Raw genomic sequence first — 20,665 nt, forward strand, 5'->3', positions numbered from 1 at the left:
AATGCTAAGGAAAATATAATTTACTGAAAGTCATGCGCCTCTTACAATAACTGGGGGCGTTCAAGAAGTTCCCGAGGCTTCAATCCCTTTTCCTCTTCCCTTCTCCCCGTCCCTCCCACTCCACTTTTGCACAGGGGCGGCTGTCCAATGAAGAGCGATTCCGCACATGTGGGATAATGCACCTCCAATCCTCTTTATAGATCATTTGGAACGGAGTTTTTCAAGCGCTGAACAAAAAATCCACCTCAAACGATTGATAAAGTGCATTGAAAGTGCACTATCCAACATGTGCGGAATCAGCCCAAAAAGCAGCAAATTTCCTCCTGCGTAAAAGCATGAACCCACTTTCCTCAAAGATGAGGTGGAAGCAAAATGCATTGCCTCTTTTCTATTCTATATATGTAAAACAATGCACTGTGCAACACAGTTCTCTCCCTCTGAGGCAAAGCCATTCGAAGCTAGGTGGTGGACGACACTGCAGCCAATTCATAGCTGACTTATGGCGACCCCCGCTGGGGCTTTCAAGACAAGAGACTAACAGCGGTTGTTTGCCGTAGCCTGGATCGGCATAACAACCCTGGTCTACCTTGGAAGTCTCCCATCCAATTATTAACCACGGCTGACCTAGCTTAGCTTCCAAAAAACTAACGAGAGCTCTGCTTCCCTTGGCTTCACGTATCAGAGCGGAGGAAGAAAACAGCCTAGCACTGCGCAGGCGCACAGGAGACAGTGACGGAGATTGGTAGTCGGAGTTTCCTCCGGGTCTGAGGGCAGGCGGAGAGAGGAGTGCTTTTGCGCATGCGTAGGAGGCGGAGGTGCAGGAGAATCTCCTCTGAGAAGTGGGGGGGAAAGTCCTGTGGCGGACTCCGCGTTCCAAGGTGGGGTTGGCTGTGCGATTGGGAGCGGCGCCCATGAGGTGAGTGGAGGTGGTCGGGCCTGCGGGATCTGGGTAGGGCTTGCCTGCTGGTCGGCAGCGGGGGGCGTGGCCGCTCTGATTGCGGGCCTTCGTAGAGGGTCCGGCGCCCTCCCTGCCCCAGTATTGGGGGTGCGGGAACGAGGGTAGCCTTGAGTTGTCTCCATTTTGCTTCTCGGGCTGCTTCTGATATCCTGACAAAGGCGAGAAAGGAGAGGCGCTTCCTTGACCTCCTCGATCGGTAGCTGTCTGGTTCTTTGTTCGTGCCGCTGCCCCCCGCTCAGGCTCCAGGCGCCAATGAAGGGTGGTCACGGTCAACTTGGAAGTACCCGGGAGTTGTCTGTCCGTGTATCCCCGAGTTGCATTTCTCCTTCTGTCGCTTTGTTCTGCCCCAGAGGTTGGGCTCCAGTTACCTGTTCATACGGACTCTTTTTGCCGGCGTCCGATGGGATTGAAGGTCTAAACATTTCCCTCTCGCGCTGTTTCCCGTAGCCTCGTCTGAATAATCCAGCACAAATTCTTTAGAAGTTTTGCCTGTACTTCTTTATAGTAGAGTGGAGCGCTGAGCCATTAGCTTGGTAGGAAAACAATTAGAAATAAAAGAGAGATGGTGTTGTCTAAAATATAACGTTCTTCATAACATGCTGGTGTACTCGGCTTCCTCTTACACATTGGAAGAGCGGAAAAGAGCAAGAGTCCAGTAGCACCTACAAGACTAACAAAATTTGTGGTAGGATATGAGCTTTTGTGAGCCACAGCTCACTTCTTCAGATTGAAGAGAAATAATTATATGAGAACTGGAGTGGATTTATCATGCCAAACGTTAAGTATATTCTTTCCTGCACCTCGTTTGAAACTAAGAACATATTGCTAGTATCATAACACTGAATAGCAGTCCTGATGTCTTCTTTATAGTGTTTAAATCAGACATGTTTTGACTGTGACAGCTCTTGTGCTAGGGCTAGAAAAGGGGACTCCTGGGAATTGGAAATGTTCTTCTGTCCTCAAAGCCAGCACAGTGTCAAAACCAGGACATTATGTCTATCCAACTTATAAATCAACACAACACCTTGTTTATGAATTGACCTGCCCATATAGGTCTGTATCACAAAAAGTACTCATGGATGGTGGGAAAATTAATCTAATCACTGTCCTGCTTGGTCACTTAAAAATAATTTACTTACCAACTAACCAGCCAACCAACCTATTTAGAATCTTGTGTTGCATCCTGGGTGGTGGATAGCCATGTTGATCTGAAGTAGAATAGCAGGATTTTAGTTTAGTGGCACCTTCTGAAGAAGAGAGCTATGACTCTTGAAAGCTTATATCCCGAGAATCTTATTGGTCTCTAAGGTGCCACTGGCCTTAAATCTGGCAGTGTGTTTTTAGTTGGCTGGCCATGTCTGAAAAGTATCCTTGATCAGTTTCTTAAAGTTGACATTCATGTTATTACATAGTGATTTGACAAAAGTTGAGATTGTCAGTACACATTGAGCTTCGTGTTTCCAGTCAACTAAACAATCAAGGCTGCTGTTCTATGTGCACTTACCTGTGAATAGATGTCATTGAACTCTGAAGAAAGGAGCTCTGATTCTTGAAACTTTATATCCTGAAAATCTCGTTGGTCTCTAAGGTGCCACTGGACTCTAATCCTGCTGTCATTAAATTCAGTTGTACTTGCTTCTGAGTAAATATGCACAGGTTTAGGCTGTAAGTATATTGCAACCCTTTGTACCACATTGTCATTAAACAGGAGCTAAATATATCTCTGGCTAAAATTATGAATAATCTTAGCATTAACTGTGGATGCTGTCAGGGTGGTTTTATGTTGAAGGCAAAGATGGCTGTAACACTTTAAGCAATGTTAAGTCCCCTGATTTGTAAGTCCCTTGATTATGTTTACTTAAACATATTTTTCTTCTCTGGGGTCAAACTTGGAAAAACTGGCTCTGCAAGTTTTCAGCAGAAACTGCAAATTTCAGCAGAAGCTGTGGATGACATTTGATGGAGTAGTGCCTACAATAGCATTGAGAAATGTTGCAGTCCATTATTACCAAAGCATTTCCCCCTTTTGTTTTGTTAATAAGACAAAGATTTGTACAGAAACAGATGAGTGTGCATGTAGTGTGTTAATTTTTTTTTAAGTAGGTAACTTGCTTGGAGGGAGAAGAGCAGCAAGGCCAATGACCTGAACCAATATTTGATTCTCTAGAAAGTACACCTTTCATTCAGATTGTGAAGCTGGGAAGAAACCTGCTCACACCACAGCTGAGGGACTTGCTGCAGGTTCTCTTTTTATAATACCTGTCTTTACCCCAAAGTTAATCCTACCTTCAAAAATGACATTCATTTAGTGCAGAGACAATTAATCTATGAGCTTTAAAACTGCTTGAAAGGCTGTTTAAAGGGACAATAATTGCTGATAATCTTAAATCTCAGGATTCTTCTTTTCTCTGTTGTCTTCCCAATTAAGTGAGAAATGTTTTTCTCTTACCAGAGAAACAATTGTCTCTTGAAGGTGCAGCAGACCTTCTTTTGTGATTGAACTGTAGCCAGGTTCTTTTAGCAACCCAATGAACAATAGACTTAATATAAGGCTATCCCAAGAAAGAAACTCTAACTTAGAATTTATTGTCCGAATTTATCATTGTGGTATCTACCTAGCTTTGGCAGGCTTGGCAGTCTGCTTAGTTCCAACTAGGGTTGCTAGGTCCCCAACCTCCTGAGTGGGAGGTTGGAGGCTCAGCACCTACCTTTAGTAGTCCCTCTCCTGTGTGCGCAGTGTGCGCACTCCTGGTCTGTGTGATGATGTCACTTCTGGGAAGTGATGTCATTGCGCAGGGTACGTGCTACCCTGGGAATGCTCCCACTCTCCACAGGGGGGCCCGATTCAGCCCAATTCAAGGAGCTGATCTATTATGAATGAGCTTGAATTCCTCTTAAAGGAGCAGGTTCACAACTTGAAAGTGCTGTTAGATTTGTATTTGCAGTTACTGGGTTCACATTAGCATGTTATCATCTTCAGCTAGCTTAGCTACGTTACCAGTTGTGGCCTTCCTTGTAAAGCATGGTCTAGTTTCAGTTGTCTATGCTCTGATCTTTATTACTGCAGACCTTATTACTGCAAGTGCTCTATGTGAACTGCTTTTGAAGACTGACTAGAAGCATCAAATAATCCAAAAAGCTGCAGTGAGACTGGTAGCTGGCATGATTTGTATGTGATACAAATTTTGAAAGACCTTCACTGGCTCTTAAAAATTCAAAGTGCTGGTTCTTACCTGAAATGGCCTTGGATCAGAGTATTTAAAGGACTGACTATTCCCATGCAAACCTGTCTCCCACAGAGGCCCTGCTCTGCATCCCCCCCACTCTCGGGAATATGGTGGGTGGTTTCCAAAGACGCAAGGCCTTATTATTGAGCTTTAGGTGCTAGGTGGAGGTTAATTTTTCAGGTTTTTGTTAAGTTTGTTGCTAAGGTTCCTGATTATTTTTATTCCTAATAGTTAATTTTACTTCTCTGTACCTTTAAAAAAATTGTTAGTAGCTATTGATTGATTGCTATAACATCTTTGCTGAGTTTGATAAATTTGTGTTCTGAGATTATTTAAATAGTAAATGATGCTGTTGTGTCAGTGTGTGTGGGTGATGTGCCGTCAAGTCGCCTCCAAGCTATGGTGATCCTGTAAATGAAAACGTCCTGTCATTCACAGACTGGCTCAGATCCTGCAAACTGGAGGACGTCGCTTCTTTTATTGAGCCAAGCCATCTCGTTTTAGGTCTTCCTCTTTTCCTACTGCCTTCTCCTTTTCCTAGCATTATTGACTTTTCCAGGGAATCTTGCCTTCACATAATGTGACCAAAGTACGATAGCCTCAGTTTTGTCATTTAAGCTTCTAGGGAGAATTTCAGGCTTGATTTGATCGAGTACCCACTTATTTCTCTTTTTGGCTGTCCATGGTATCTGCCACGGACAGCACCACATTTCAAATGAATTAATTTTCTTCCTGACAGCTTGCTTCACTGTCTACTGTTCACAGTATATTTGTATTATTGTTTTAGCTATTAAGTTGCCTCAGAATCCTGAATGCAGGCAATGTGGTTAAAATGTTTTATTTTCTTCTTATTGTAAAAAAAATTGCATTGAGTCTTCACTATTCATAATGGCAAGTAGGTGTTGATTGTACAACTTTCATCAGTGGTTGCATTTCAATTAGACTGTGAGTATTTGTCTTTCGACGATTTATGTATAATTCTTTTTTTTAAAAAAGTAGTGTGACACCTGTTCAATGAAAATATTGATCCATGTAATTAATTTTGAATTTTTTTCTTTATACTCAAATAAATGTTTGTGTTTTACAGGCACAAGAGGAGAAGTTTCTCACCAGACCAAGCCTTAAAATGGACAGTTACTTTAAAGCAGCAGTTTCTGACTTAGACAAACTACTTGATGAATTTGAGCAGAATACAGGTTAGTTTATTCTTAGTGTCTCCATTTTGGGTGGTTGGATAGAATCTTTAAAGGGTTTACGTAAATGAATCTTTCCAAGATTGGGGGACTTACCTGAACCACATGCTCTGTGGCATGTGGGGACTGTGGGAAGAAGAGGGAAATCAGCAAAAAAATGATGCCTGTTCTTCCAGGAACAAAGAAATCCCTACTCTAAGGGTTGCTCTGCTGGGGGAGGGGAGGCAGCGTATACCTCCTTCGTCTACAGCTTTTTCTCCTTACTTCTGCAGTACCTCTTGCCATTTTGTCCAGGAGTGTCCCCTGAACCTCATCAGTCTTTTTGGAAGCTGTGTTGGGAAGGGAAGGCAGAGATGATTTGATTCTGTGAACTTATGTTTGCCAAAGTTATGCTTCAGTCTAGTGAAGTTCTAGCTCTTTTAACCTTGGTCTCTTTTTTTTTAGATGAACCTGAAGACAACAGAGTTGTAAATCCATGTGATTCTAAGCAGTGTTTACTTCCTTCAGAGTTAAATTCTCAGCAGCAGAGGTTCTTGGAACCAAATGTGGAAGAATATAGTTGTACTGCTACTACATCAGATGAACTCTCATTAGCTGTTCAGACTACAAATCTTGCAAGTTTTGAACAACTGAATTTTGAACAAAATGAAAAAAATGTTACTGGGCTAGATCTTCTGTCTATGGTGGATGGTGGTTCTTCAGAAAAAAGCCAGTCTTCTTGCCTGGGGCTATGCAGTATACCAGTCTGTGACCTTATCAGTGATACAGGTAGCTTGAGCCATGTAAAAAGTAATTCAGAATGCATTCAAAGGTTGCAGCCAGGTGACTTTCAAAATAGTAGGAATTCTCTTATAGGTTTTGATTTAGCATTAGTGCCAGCCACTGCTTGTAATTTGTCAGTTGATTCTAGTGCTTATTCCTATACACAGCAGCAGACTGATTCAGATCCAGTGGTGTGCAGTAAAGACTATAATGCAACAAAAAACCTGAATCAACTGGTACAAAAGACAGACAGTAAGGCTGAGGAAAATGTTGTGGACTCTGTTACTCTAGAAAGGACAGAAACTTCAAATGACAATGAAGTGTTTGATCAGTTAGAACCAATTACAACACTTGATAGGACATCAGCTTTAATGACACAACCTGTTTCAAATGCACACAGTTCCAAAGATGACACACTGTGTGAAAAGTTGCCTTGTGAACTGTTGGTGGACAAAAATACATACTGTGCAAAAAGTCAAATGATACTTAGGGCAAGTGGCAAACAAGCCATTTTGGATGATGATAAAATTGAATCAGTAGCCTCTAACCTGCCAAAGATCTGTGATTTGAATAAAAACAGCTTAGTGTTATCTGATGCCTCACTTCCAACTGAGCATATATTAGTTTTAGATAAAACACCTAGTACTGAGGAAAAACTGTGTAGTCCAGGACAAGATACTCATCAAGTTTTAAATATTGTTTCAACACCAGAAGTCTCTGAAGATTTACAGACTTCACTTTCTTGTCTTCCACTTGCTGTATCTATATGTGGGTCACTTGTTACAAGTGAAGACAGCAATGGACAGATGGCTCAGGATGACACAGCAGATGTCATTAGTGACATAACTATGCACATAGAAAAACATAAGACTGGTCTTCCCAAATGGGAATTGTATGAAAGAAGAGATGCTTCTAAACAGGAAGAAAATCTAAACACAGCCAACCAGTTGGGTCCAGAAAAACCTTTTATAGAGAAGGAAAAGCTGGAAAACACTGGCAGTAAATTTGATCTTCCCCATCAAGAAGATTTTGCTGCTACTTTTAGTTGCTCTTTAGATGCAATTATGGAAACAAGCAGCAGTGTCCTCCCTGCTGACGCTGATGAAAGAGCTTCAGTTGATTTAGGCATAGAGGAAGACATTACTGGAAGTGACATGCTAGTTAGTGATGCTGAACTTGATGCCTTCTTGTCTGAGCATTGTCTTCAGTCTAGTAATTTAAAGCTGCTGAAAGATGATACTGCTGATGAAGTACTGGATGTGGTTCAAAACAACTTAATAGAAGCTAACAAACCTTACAGTAAGAGTGATTGTTTACAAACAGAAACAGAATTTAAGAAGGTGGAAGCTGCTGCTTCTGCTAATTGTACAGTATCTAATCCTGAATCTAAAATGGGAATTCTAGCTGAAAAAAGCGCATTGCAGGTTCACAAACAGATGTCAGATCATGTAAATGAAACTGGGATGGGAGTTTCAGATCTTTTAAACAACCAACAGACTGTGCACAGTGGAGGTGCAAGGCCAAAACAGTTGTTAAACCTTCCACCAAAAGCCAAAAGCTGTTCTGAGCTTAGTAGTCCGAATGTGCTTGGGAGTGAACCCCAGGTAATAAATGCCGCAGTTCCAAATACCTCTCTCTCAGATGCAGGAATTTGTACTGATTCAAGTTTCAGTTGTGTTAACACACAGAACTGCTTGGAAGGCCAAGGGGAGAATGTTTCCTTAGACTCTGCTCAAGGCCAAGGGGAGAATGTTTCCTTAGACTCTGCTCAGGTAGTGGAACAACCTATAGTTCTGGGACAGAAGCAGCCCTCCTGGGTTCCTGATTCAGAAGCACCAAACTGCATGAATTGCCAAGTCAAGTTCACGTTTACACGGAGACGGCATCATTGTCGTGCATGTGGGAAGGTAAGTCATCGAATATGGTTTATCTATGCTGATTTGCCGATGTAGAATTTAAGGAGAAAAGGATTGTTCTTGAACTTAACCTTTCCTTTAAGTAACACCTCTTTACCGTCCAGATTACAGTTTGGCTTTAGTCTGTGTGTAAACAAGCCAAAATATGAGTTGCCAATAGACTTAAGGATTGAAAATATAGTGGAAGGGACAAAAGACATATTTAATGGATGCAGACTTAAATATGGAAATTGCAAAGAAGAGGGAGGAAGGGCTCAGAAATGGAGTTTAAAAACCTAGATACCAGCAAACCATTGGTATTTAAAATCATACATGTAGACTGGATGATGCTGGACAATAAAAATCAAGTGCTTTGATTCTTTCCTCCCTGTCTTGCTTCTGGGGATGTCAAGTCTGGTGGTTTTTGTCTTTGACATAGACTGATATTTTCCTTTCTTACTTAACTTGTTCCTGGGAGAGCCTTAGCATAAAGATGACAGTTCCTTGTTTTTCCAAAAGCAAGCTGGTTGACCAGCATTTCTTACTGTGAAAGGTGTCTTCCCAGAAATCTCTTCCTTCCTTCCTTCCTTCCTTCCTTCCTTCCTTCCTTCCTTCCTTCCTTCCTTCTTTCCTTCCTTTCTTTGAACTTGGAAATCCTGTCTCAGATGTATGAATGATTGTGTGACACTTGGTATTTGGTTACATTGCACATGTTCAAGGCATCTCTGCTTGAAAAACTGTGTTGAGCCCATTGAGCCATGCAACCTGATGTAGATTTTCTCCAATGATTTAGTGGGTTTAGGCTAGAATAACTCAGCATAGGATTGCTTTTTTTTTAAAGTAGCTTTTATTAATGCATCTATAACATAACAAGAATGATAACAACAATAACCATAACAATAACAATTAAAGTGAAGTAGAACATCCATTATCAACTGTTAACTGTTTTCATAAGTAGCTATAAACTGAGGTAAAATAAAGTATTTATACAGAGTAATTTCAATGGATTATATAGGTAAAGACTGTTTCAAGAGCATTAAATGTCTAAATTAACAATTGTTTGATAAGGAAGCTTTGTTAATAACAATTCATTATTTGACAGATAATCTAAAAATGCTTTCCACGTGGTGTAGAAATTTGTTGTACTAAGTGGCTTTTCACTATGAAGCAATCTATCAGTTATTTTTTCCATAATTAGTTGCTCCCAGATTTTGTTATACCATGTGTTCAAACTGAGGGATTTATGAGATTTCCAACTGAGAGCTATGGAGGTTTTTGCCACTACCAGTAACAATGAGATTAACTGTTGCCTAATGGTTGGAATTTCTCTCTTTCCAAATATCTAAGCATAGGATTGCTTTGTAAGTGTTGGAATTTCCTGAACTTTCTAGTCTTGATCTAGTTTAGTCTAGTTTGATCTAGTTTAGTCTAACTTCCCAGTAAAGAAGGTGATAAGCAAGTGATACTCTGTTTTTGTTTTAAAATTCTACCTTTACCCCAAGGCAGGGTTGTGGAGAACCACCCTGGCCCCCTGGACAAAGATTCCATCGGTATCTCTCCCCATATGATCCTGATTCAGACCAAATACTGTAACAGAACAAATCCCCTGGCTTCTTGATGCCATGAATAGAATAACAACTGTTCATTAGGTAAAAAATAGTAAAGGAAAGGGGACAGGTTTATTAAATAATAGATTTTACTTAATGTATGATTTACACCGTACTGATTGCAACAGGATACGGTGCAAAAAATAGACAAGCAGAATCATAAAGGCTCCCCAGCCATGGGACTCAGCCAGAATAGTGAAGTGCACTACAAATTAAATATACGTGAGACATAAATTACCTGGGAAATAAGCCACATTAAATGGAGACATCAGTCTCTCTTTAAAAATACTCAACTAAAAATACTTAATCTCTACTCACCCAAATACAAGGAAAAATACCCGAATACTAGGGAGAAAATATTTCTACTCACCAAAAATAGCACAAAAAACAAGCTCACAGCAATGTAAAGATGCTTAATGGGAAAGGTCATAGATGCAGAGGAGTTAGCCGTGTTAGTCTGTGGTAGCAAAATCAAAAAGAGTCCCGTAGCACCTTTAAGACTAACCAATTTTATTGTAGCATAAGCTTTCGAGAATCAAGTTCTCTTCGTCAGATGCCTGATACAGATACTGGCCAAATACAGAAGAGCAGGAGAGAGAAGAGAGGCGGCAATTAGGGGGGGAGGGGGAGGGAGCAATCAAAACATTCCTTTGCTAGTATATGTAAACATCTCCTTTTGGTGTGTGTATCAGTTGGCTTCAAAGGAGTTTGCCCTGTTAGTTTGTAGCAGCCAAACAGCTAGACCATCCAATTCCAATGTAGTATGGGAAAGGAAAATCGAATCCTTCATGGAGAGGAGGCACCTTAGTCAGGTCCCCCAGATTGTCCCTGTGATTGTCCCAGCAGTGGCTATTCCCTTTCCCCCAACCACAAGAGGCTTTAATTTTTTTAAAATTAGTGTTAGAATATCATCATATAAATATAAAGTAAGTCTCTAGCCCATTCTGTTGCAGAGATACAAGGATAAAGCCAGATCTCAACCACAGAAAAGACTAGAGACTTGTTTCTTTAAAAATGGAAGCTGGAAATCCAGAGAATCTGATTCACATAGGCCCCTGGAATTTTGTCATCTTCTCTTTCTATGGCCTTGCCCCAAGAGCATCAGGGTGCCATGCATGGCATTATCTCACTTTATCCTCAGAACATCTATGATATTAGGCTGAGAAACAGAATGACCTCAAGCCAATTAGTGAACTTCAAGGCTGAATAGGAATTTGAACACCAGTCAGTCTATCTGTGGTAACATGGTAGTTCGTAATAGACCAGATGAGAATATAGCATGTGCTCAGTTTACTATATCTTCTTTCTAAACCTTGCAAAATAATCATTAACATAATTAAGAGAAACTCAGTTAAGCATAAACATGTTGAAAACCAATGTAAGGTTTGCTGGTTTTTCTCAAGATCACTGTAGGTGTCAGTATTATGTCATGGGATTAACAGTGTCATAAACTATGTTGTATATTTTACATAGTCAGGTACTAAGCGATTAAGCTGTTCAATGTCACTTCAATTCCTCCAACAACTACTTTGGAATTCTCTGACTAGCACCAAACAATGTTACCATTTTTCTGGAATGATAAATTAATTTAGTTGTTCTAATCTAGGTTTTTTGTGGTCCTTGCTGCAATCGAAAATGCAAGCTCCAGTATATGGATAAAGAAGCAAGAGTCTGTATAAGCTGCTATGAGTCTATTAACAAAGGTAAAAACCATTTTCAGGTGAGAAGAAATTGAAAAAGTAACTAAAAAATTTCAGGATGTATTTGATTATTAATCGTGGTCCAAAACATTAATATACTTTGTAGTAGCTCTCAAAACTCTCAGATTGTTTAGGCTAACTTAAAGTTGCATCCTTACGTTGAATGTGGAGTTTTTTGCCTCTGTGTGTTTTAGGTTGCATATAACTATCCATCTAATTTAGCAAGTTTGCCTCTGGCAGTAGCCAATCAAACGCCCCAGAGAATTTTCATGAGTAGCATCAGATGATGATATTCAGTCCCTGTCTCTTTTTCCTTTTTCTTATAATCACAGACGTGTCTGGTCTCTGCCACTGCTGTTGTTTCTCAACCCCTCCTCTTGTCTAACCCCATAGTTGTGTAGAAAATGATCAAGGCTTGCGGCTTCTTTCTCTTGCCTGACACTAGCACCTTGATCTTGCATTTGTGTGGAAGCTGCACTTACTTATTGATTTCATTTATACCCTCTCTTTTTCTCGAGTGGGGACCTTAAGCAGCGTACATTATTCTCCTCTCCTCCATTGTATCCTCACCGCAACAATCCTGTGAGGTAGATTAGGCTGAATGTGTGTGACTGGCCCAAGGTCACCCAACAAGCTTCCATGGCAGAGTTGAAATTAGAACCTGGATCTCAACACTAGTGTGTAGCCACACAATTAATATACAATAAAATCAAGTTGTATGGACCATATGACCACTTCTTGAGCATTGGGCAGAACATGTACCTGTATCAGGCAGGTCAGATTGCAATCAAATACTTTTATGTGGTGAGTAATGTTTACATAGGACTATTATTTTGAAAAATGGAAGTGTAGATTGGACTAATACCTACAAATAGAACTATCTTTGAATTAAAAATCTTGTTAATAATGACCACCCGCAGCCTGTGGCGATATGTTCAATGAATGCTGTATGAGAAATTTGACATTCCTCCTAACTTCACAAGGCTGAATGTGAGACTACTCTCGTGTGCCCAGTCTAGGCACAAGAAAGAGGAAAGTTTCTGCCTAGTTCTAAGCTTGCAGAAACAAACGCACTTCTTCCTTCAACTGCCCTGCCATGGGAACAAAATCTCCCGAAAACCAAGAGAGGAGCATGCACGTATGCAACAAGTACAAGCCCTCACTCTCCTAGACAGCCATTAAGCTAAAAACTGTTTGACTGCTCTGTATGTGTATGGTTGTTGTCATCTTGTTACCTGCAAGAAAGCTCTTCCACCTATTTTGTAGTGATAAATGGCTCAGGTGCAGGACTGAGAATTGGCCAAGAACTTTTCTGAACAGCAGCGGTGGGTGCCTGAAATTAGGGTTATGCAATATGGATCTGGGATTCAGGGAAAAAGGCAGATTTTTGCTGATCCAGCTAAATCCAGCTTTCCTAAATCCAGCCAAAGGATCTGGGATCTGATTAGGGGACCCAGGTCCAGACCCCCAGATAAATCCAGATAAATCTGGGAAATATGGCTTCAGTCTTTGGCTGCCTCCTTCCTGGGCTTCTCCAGCTTTTTTTCCAAAAGGGGAGCGGGGTGGGTGGGTGAGGGGGGAGGGAGTGGCTAATGCTTGCAGCACCTCTCCTTGTCTGCCTGGCTTCTGTGAGTGACACTGGTTCAGTTGGGCTGAGTTGCTACAGGGTCCCTTACTTCAGTTTTGTTTGGGTGGAATTCTCTGTTCTGACATGCTTCTCTGGTTTGATGTTGGTTCCTGGAAAAAAAGTGCCTGAAAAAGAGTGTTACATAGTTCCAGTAACAATCCTGTTCCAGACCTCTTTCAGACCAATGAGAACACTCAGAAAAAGCATTTCTGTTAGGGACTGGGTGAATGCTGCAACTTTTTGTCACAGATCTCCACTTGTTTTCTTTATCATAGCATTCCTAAGGGAAGCATCCTCTGGGGTGTGCTTTACATCAAAGTACAAAAGAGTCAGTTTTTAAAATAACTTCTTAAGAAAAGGAAATAGAGCATGTTACTAGACTCAGGTCTCCGGAAGTCAGGTCCTGAAACATAATCACTGATATTTTTCCTGACTTTATCTCCACCAACACTGGGTAATAATCTTTTATGCATTGACTAAAGCCTGAAAGTAATGCAATGGAAATGTGTGTAAAATGAAATGAAGCCCTTGTACATCCAAATCAGGCTTCTTGGTAGATGTTTTATTTTTTTAGTCAAAGTGTGGTCCACAGAATTTATAATCCAACAATTGCCTTTTCTCATATGAATTTCCCTTTATTCAAGTTTGGCACATTGTGTGACCAACTTGGGTTAAAATGAAACTGAGTACAGTCCTAAATTCCTTTTAACAACTGTTGGGAATAAGAATACTGCCTGAGACACAACCACCGTCTTTTTTTTTTAGCACAGGCATTTGAAAGGATGATGAGTCCAACTGCACCTAACTCTAACTCTGGTATATCTGAAAATTGTTCGACTGTTCAGCCTCCGCAAGAATCTCAGGCATCTGGTATACTTCATTCTTCTTCTGTATCATTAACCATTTTTGTATTTAAACAGCCAAATGGCAATGATAGAGGAAGAGGTTAACAGAATCAAACTGAGCTATGTTTTCTTTCCAAGGGTTTTAGAATCTTCTCCACACAAATGAAGTTGTGATGCAACAGGTTCTTTACAAAATATGGAGGGTATTTATTTGTTATGAGAGATTTGGATTATTAGTCAAGGTAGTGCCTTGATACTGCAGAAGCTACCTATAATACAATGTAGCCAACCAGCATTGACACTCAGTAAATTGGGAACTTCCATTGGCATAAAAACAGCTTGGTATCAAGTTCAAGTGTGGAAAAGCCACTTGCTAAATTCTTACACACTGTCAAGCAAAATGTCTTCAGACTTTGCTTTGAGAGTTCGGCTGGAAAAGGAAAAAGGAGTCTTCTCTAGATTTGTCTTGGGACTACTGATTGCTGTTTAAGTCCCTCTATATAAATACATGTTTAGTATATACTGTTTGGTTTTACTTTGTTGCCTAAATCCCAGATTTGGTGATATATTTGTACAGAAATATATCAAAATATCAAATTGCTGCCTTCTAAAGATCTGTGAACTATCAAATAGATGTGAAAATACATTATTTACAAACAAACCTGTTTGATTTTCTGATCTCTGAGACATTTTAAGCCATTCTTTGTGCTAGAAGAATTAATGAATACTCATTGGCAGTTGTGACTTTTGTTTCTATCTTATCCTACTCTAGGTGTGTGCCCTAAGGAACAGAGAAGAGTTTGGTTTGCAGATGGCATTTTGCCCAATGGGGAAGTTGCTGACACAACGAAACTGTCATCTGGAGTCAGGAGATGCCCACAGGATCTCCATCCAGTAAGTACATATCTAGTAAGCACAGGCACTACCTGGAATGCTTTGAAAATATACACTGGTTGGTACTTCTGCACACAACTTTGTCCTCTTTAATATGTTAATTACATCTCAGCATTTGTCTAAATCCATTACATTGCTGTGATGGATATCCTGACAGAGCTAACTACCACCCCACACAGGATTCTACTACACTGGAGTTCCCAGCAAGAAATTCAAAAGAATAATATAAACTGGGTTTGAGGAGATAGGATCTGGGCCTGAGTCACAGGTCTACTGAAACCTTGAATGATCACTGAGGTAAAAGTGACAGGCAGTTTCTTTTTTTAAAGTGAACAAGAAAAAGCATACAACTTGAGATAAGTATTAATTCTTTAAAACTAACTCTTAAAACCCAACAGTCTCTCAGCCTTAAAGACTTTTCTCTCTAACTTCTTCCTAACTTACAGCCCCAGTACAGTCCCAGCTTACCTAATACAACCCTGTTGAAGTATTCAGAGCACTGCTGTCATTGATCCTTCATCTCTGAGGCTCCTTTCTTAGCTCTGCCTGTCACAATCCCCTATTAAGGGGACTGGAAAACCACACCAAGTTCTTTGGCAGCCATTTTTGTGATATGGACAACTCAAGGTGCTTGCCCAAAGATACTGTCCTTTGTACCAGTTTGAGAGGAGCTAGAGAAGCTATTGCAGATTTGATTTCTTCTTTAAAAATACTGAGATTGAAAGCTAATTGTAATGCTTGGTTTCCTGTCCTACAGGGTGTTCAAATCTGCGTACGTGGTTTCTTCCTTTTCCCATTTTATCTTCACAACAAATACGTGAGAGAAAGCTTAGTGATTCACTGAGGGTCACCTAATTAATTTTGTCGCTAAGTAATGATTTTCAATCAACGAGCAGTATATCCATATACCATACTTGTAGGGTGAAGGAGGGTAAACAAGGTGATTTGAAGACTGCAGCCAATCAAGATGGGAGACAAGTTAAGATTTGTTGAAATTGGAAAAAGATAGCACCCAGAGGATGAATTTTGTAACAATTGTGAAAGCTGCCTGTTTAATTTGAAATCCTTATGCTTTTTGAAATCCTTTTGCAGTTTTAAACTAGAATGAAAGTCAGATCTACTCTATGAATTCTTGTCATAGGTCGAAAGCCCAGCCAATTATGTTGCCTGTACAAGTGAACTAAGACCAAAGGATGAAATGCATGTTATCACAAGAACTGAATCTGCGTGTCATCCCTCTTCTGAAGACATCGCATATTCCACTGAAGGACAAGCTGAGCAGTTGTGTAATTCTGACTCTTTGATTCCTCCTGCTGCAGAATTCCCTTCAAAGGGAATTGTTGTTGAACCTTCAAAGTCTTCAGTTCCTCTTGCAGCTAATGAACCTAATGATGTACCAGTTAATCCTTTAGATTATAGGATGCTTTGTGGTATTGAAAATTGTGTTAGTAAAGAGATCAGCCTTATTCCTGAGGATAATGGATTGCCACCTCTTCTACTCGCAAGTGGGGGGAAAGGACAACGTAAGTTTCCTCTACCAAGGTGATGGGGTTTTAATTTATTTTTTGCAATGCGTATATTTCTAAAAATAGAACGCTCTTTTCTGCTGCGAATGATATGTTATTCTACATTGCAGAATCAATTTAGAAACACTGTGTCATATTAAGAATTTTTTAAAAAGCACATGACATTAAATATTACCACATCTACTACTGGACAGCTTCTAGATTATTATGCTGAGCGAGCCCTTATTTTTGGAAATCTGGTTTAAATTTCTAAGTGCCTGCATTTTACATCCATACCCATCCACATGCACCTAGCATGCTGTGTATGTATGTGCTGTCGAGTCGCCTCCGACCTATGGCGACCCTATGAATGAAAGACCTCCAAAATGGCCTATCAGATCTTACTCAGATCCTGCAAACTGGAGGATGTGGCTTCCTTTATTGAGTCAAGCTATCTCGTTTTAGGTCTTCCTCTTTTCCTACTGCCTTCCACTTTTCCTGGCATTATTGACTTTTCCAGAAAGTCTTGTCTTCTCATGATGTGACCAAAATACGATAGCTTCTAGTGAGAATTCAGGCTTGATTTGATCTAGAACCCACTTATTTCTCTTTTTTGCCTTATATGGTATCCGCGTAACTCTCCTCCAGCACCATATTTCAAATGAATCAATTTTCTTCTTGTCTGCTTTCTTCCTTGCCCAACTTTCACATCCATACAATGGGAAATACCATAGTTTGGATTATCTTGATCTTGGTCCCCAGAAAGACATCCTTATCTTTAAAGATCTTTTCTAGCTCCCTCATGGCTGCTCTTCTACGTCTCAATCTTCTGATTTCTGGTTGCAGTCTCCCTTTCGGTTGATTTGGTTTTGGGCCAAGGAATAGAAAATCTCGAACAATTTCAATTTCTTCATTGTCAACTTTAAGATTGTGTAATTCCTCAGTAGTCATTACTTTTGTCTTCTTGATGTTCAGCTGTAACCTACATCAGTAGTTGTTTCAAGTCTTCATTATTTTCTACCAGTAATATATATCAAATTGTTCATACTCCTTCCATCAGTTTTTACTCCACCTTCTTCTGAATTTAATCCAGCTTTCCTTATGAAGGTCTCTGCATAGAGGTTGAACAGATAGGAAGATACTATGCATCCTTGTCTGACACCTTTGCCGATTGGAAACCATTCTGTTTCCCCATATTCTGTCCTCACAATAGCCTCTTGTCCAGAGTACAGGTTGCGCAGCAAAACAATCAGATGTTGTGGCACCCCCAGTTTCTTGTAACATGCTCCATAGCTTTTCATGATCCACACAGTCAAAAGCTTTGTTGTCATCTATAAAACATAGGCTGATTTTCTTCTGAAATGCTCTGGTACGTTCAATTAGCCATCGTAAATTTGCAGCGTGATCTCTAGTGCCTTTTCCTTTTCTGAATCCAGCTTGAACATCCGGCATTTCTTGTTCCATATATGATAAGGGTCTTTGCTGTAGAATTTTGAGCATCCCTTTGTATTGTTTCCATCTTTCCTTTATTTTTCCTGATCAGATATTGTATTTCCATATTGATCTTTCAGCATCCCAAGTCATGGCTTGAATTTCCCTTTGATTTCCCTTATCTTGTGGAACAGATCTCTTGTTCTTCCTTGTTTGTTCTCTGTTTCTTTGCAATTTACTGTCCTCATTGTTCTACTCCCAGCATGTGACCAGGACACCTTGATTAGTCGTCTTGTGAATTTGATAAATAATCTGAAAGCCATTAGATGTAATACCATGGACAGTAACCCGGGGGTTGTGGACAGTAACTCGGGACTTAGACCTGACTCTAGCCCTGCTAAGTCCAGGCTGGATCCTTCATGTGGTGTGAATACTATACCCTCATATCCTATGGAACCTTCTGTTAACATAGTAAAGAGGAGTGATGTTACTAATTTGGTTGTGCCATCAGCTACTCCTGAACTAAATAAGATAACCGCAGATCTGTCTGTCGCCCTCGAGAGTAATATATCACCAGTTTTATTAGAGGGGCCTGTCCGTTTAGATACTTATCTTCATCAGATGTCTTTTCTTCCCCCACCGTCTACAGCTACAGAGAATAAAGAGCGCACAAATGATATGCCTGCACCAGCTCGTACCTTTTCTAAATTTTGACTATCTGATGTTCCTGGAACCATTTGAGTGACGTTGTAGAACATAGCGAGTTGTACTCTAAGCTGGTGGACAATAATTTTGAACATTACCTAAAGGATTCTGATGGCATCTTTCATCAGGAGACCTGGTGTTTGGAATCCTTTTCACCTGTCCTCCAAGGCTTTCATTCCCTTATAACTCCAGCTATTAAATCTGGCCCATATGGAAGGGTTAGTGGTGGTTTAATCACTTTTATTTCCACAGCTGTAAGGGCAGACTTTCAGCTCCTGCCCTGTTATGATTGTAATTATTTTCAGGTCATCTTAATTTCTAGCATATATTTAGGCCACTTTCTTTGTATCAATGTATATATGCTTTCATGTAAACACTCTATGTCTTGGAAACATACCTGGAATTCTTTACAGAGTGTTTTGGAGAAAGTTGAGGAATTTTATCAAAATACTGACATCCTCCTCACAGGAGATTTTAATGCTAGGGTGGGCCATGATGGTAATAGCTACAGTAGGAACAAATTCACTTAGAGAACCACTTGTTCCTCCCATGGTCCTCTCAGGATGCAATCTTGGATAAGAGTGGTGTCCTACTTTTAAACTTGACACTTGGATTTGGTTTATATAGCCTCCTTCTTGGCTCAGAATTTGACATGCTGTCTTTTCAAATGACTTTTCCCTTGCAACCCTTTTTGTCAGGAATTACCTCCCGGAACATACCTGTAATGCCATCTCTCTCTCTGTAATGATTTTAAATGTGTGTGTTTCTTTAAATGCTTGGTGTGATATAGATGAAGAGTGGGGGTGAAAGAGAGGGGTGAGTGAGGGAGATGATTGGTTGATGACTGAGAGTGTGGGTGGAGTTGAGAAGTGTGACTGGAGTGAAATGTGATTGGACAGTAGTAGTGCTCTAGGGGAAGAGTGAACTGCAGTTTTTGGTTATTGAGCAGAGAGAAAAGAGGCATTCTGGTTTAGACAGGCAAGCTGTGTGGAAGCCTGAGGGGATTCTAATTCTAGTTCAGTTAGTCAACCTGTGTGGAAGCCTAAACTGTGTGTGTCTGTGAGAGTAAACATTCATTCTGTCTAAAGCGGGCAAACTGTGCGTGCCTGAGAGAGAAAGTTTATGTATATCTGTGTGGCTGAGCCTATATAAAGAAACTTTAAGAACCGATAACTATCTTTGAAACCATCAAACTTAAGTAATAGTGTGAAACCGATACACTTCTTGTAAAAATCTAAGTTTGTTTATTTTTTGTTCATCCCAGAGTATGTTATTCCTATATCACATTCCTAGCTTCAGGGCTACATAGTCCCATGAAGGAGCCTGATGCTTGGGCACATTGTCCGGGGGGAAATCTAAATTAACTAGTTTGGAATATAATTCTTGGTGGCAGCATTATCAAACTACACAAAAGAAAGGGGGGTCATAACTCTCTCTCTACTCCCTTGAAATCCTTCCTCAAAACCCAGAAGTTCCATGGTGGATTTCACCTTTGAATCCGGGAGAAACAGGGGAAGAATGTGCTGTTCAGTTTACATTTAATTACAGTCTCCTTTGCTTCTCTGTCTCACCAATGGTAGATTTCAGATTGTAAGTTCCTTGGGTGGGGGTCCTGTCTTCTTGTACCGTGTACATTGATGTTGCTGTATAAATAACAAATTCTCAATGTTTGCTGTCTGTTGGGAAATGTCAGCGAGTACATGGAATCCTTGCTTTTCCCATATCCACCATTAGGAAAGTTCCAGAGCATGCATACATTTGATCAGCTGTGCTGTGTTCAACAGTTAATAGTTTGGTTTAGGCAGAGAAGAAACTGGTAAATTCTACTGCATTAAACATTCTCTGTGTTTATATTTCTTAGAATCCTTAGTGGAAGAACATACTTCTTATAAGCAAATTGCCTTACTACTTGAAGAATCTAATCTACTGACATTTATCTTAAATGCAAATCTTCTTGTGAATGTCAAAATAGTATCTTGTAAGTATTAATATACAAAAAGAAATCTTCTGAATGTTTTGTTCTGTCTGGAAGCTACTGTGAAATCAGAATATAATAAGGTGTAGGTTTAATTTTTTGTATTCCACAAGAAGCTTTTTCCTTTTTTTGCCCTCTGCCTCTAAGCTGCTCTGCGTAACCTTTGCTCTTTTCTATGAGGGAATGCACTTTGGCGGGGAGGTGGTGGACTTGTGTGTAGTTCTGAAATATGCTGGTTATTTTCTTTAGAGATACAGAGATAGGTAAGGTGATACTTTGAATTAAACAAATTGCTGTTGGTGTGGTCACTCCGTTCTAAACTAATTTGTCAGTTATACTAC

At 40.1% G+C, this 20,665-nt stretch overlaps 1 protein-coding gene across 1 annotated transcript in view; it reads left to right on the top strand.

Moving 5' to 3' along the window:
- Positions 1-795: 795 nt before the first annotated feature.
- Positions 796-20,665, top strand: part of ZFYVE16 (zinc finger FYVE-type containing 16) — a 42,177-nt gene continuing 22,307 nt past the window's right edge. The window contains exons 1-8 of the mRNA XM_054987051.1: positions 796-916; positions 5,273-5,381; positions 5,823-8,047; positions 11,249-11,345; positions 13,735-13,839; positions 14,587-14,708; positions 15,850-16,231; positions 20,211-20,327. Of these exons, the coding sequence (XP_054843026.1) occupies positions 5,312-5,381; positions 5,823-8,047; positions 11,249-11,345; positions 13,735-13,839; positions 14,587-14,708; positions 15,850-16,231; positions 20,211-20,327 (3,118 nt within the window). The 5' untranslated portion in view covers positions 796-916; positions 5,273-5,311. The remainder of the gene's footprint in view (positions 917-5,272; positions 5,382-5,822; positions 8,048-11,248; positions 11,346-13,734; positions 13,840-14,586; positions 14,709-15,849; positions 16,232-20,210; positions 20,328-20,665) is intronic.

The sequence above is a fragment of the Eublepharis macularius genome, chromosome 8 (assembly GCF_028583425.1).
Source record: "Eublepharis macularius isolate TG4126 chromosome 8, MPM_Emac_v1.0, whole genome shotgun sequence".
Lineage (NCBI taxonomy): Eukaryota > Metazoa > Chordata > Lepidosauria > Squamata > Eublepharidae > Eublepharis > Eublepharis macularius.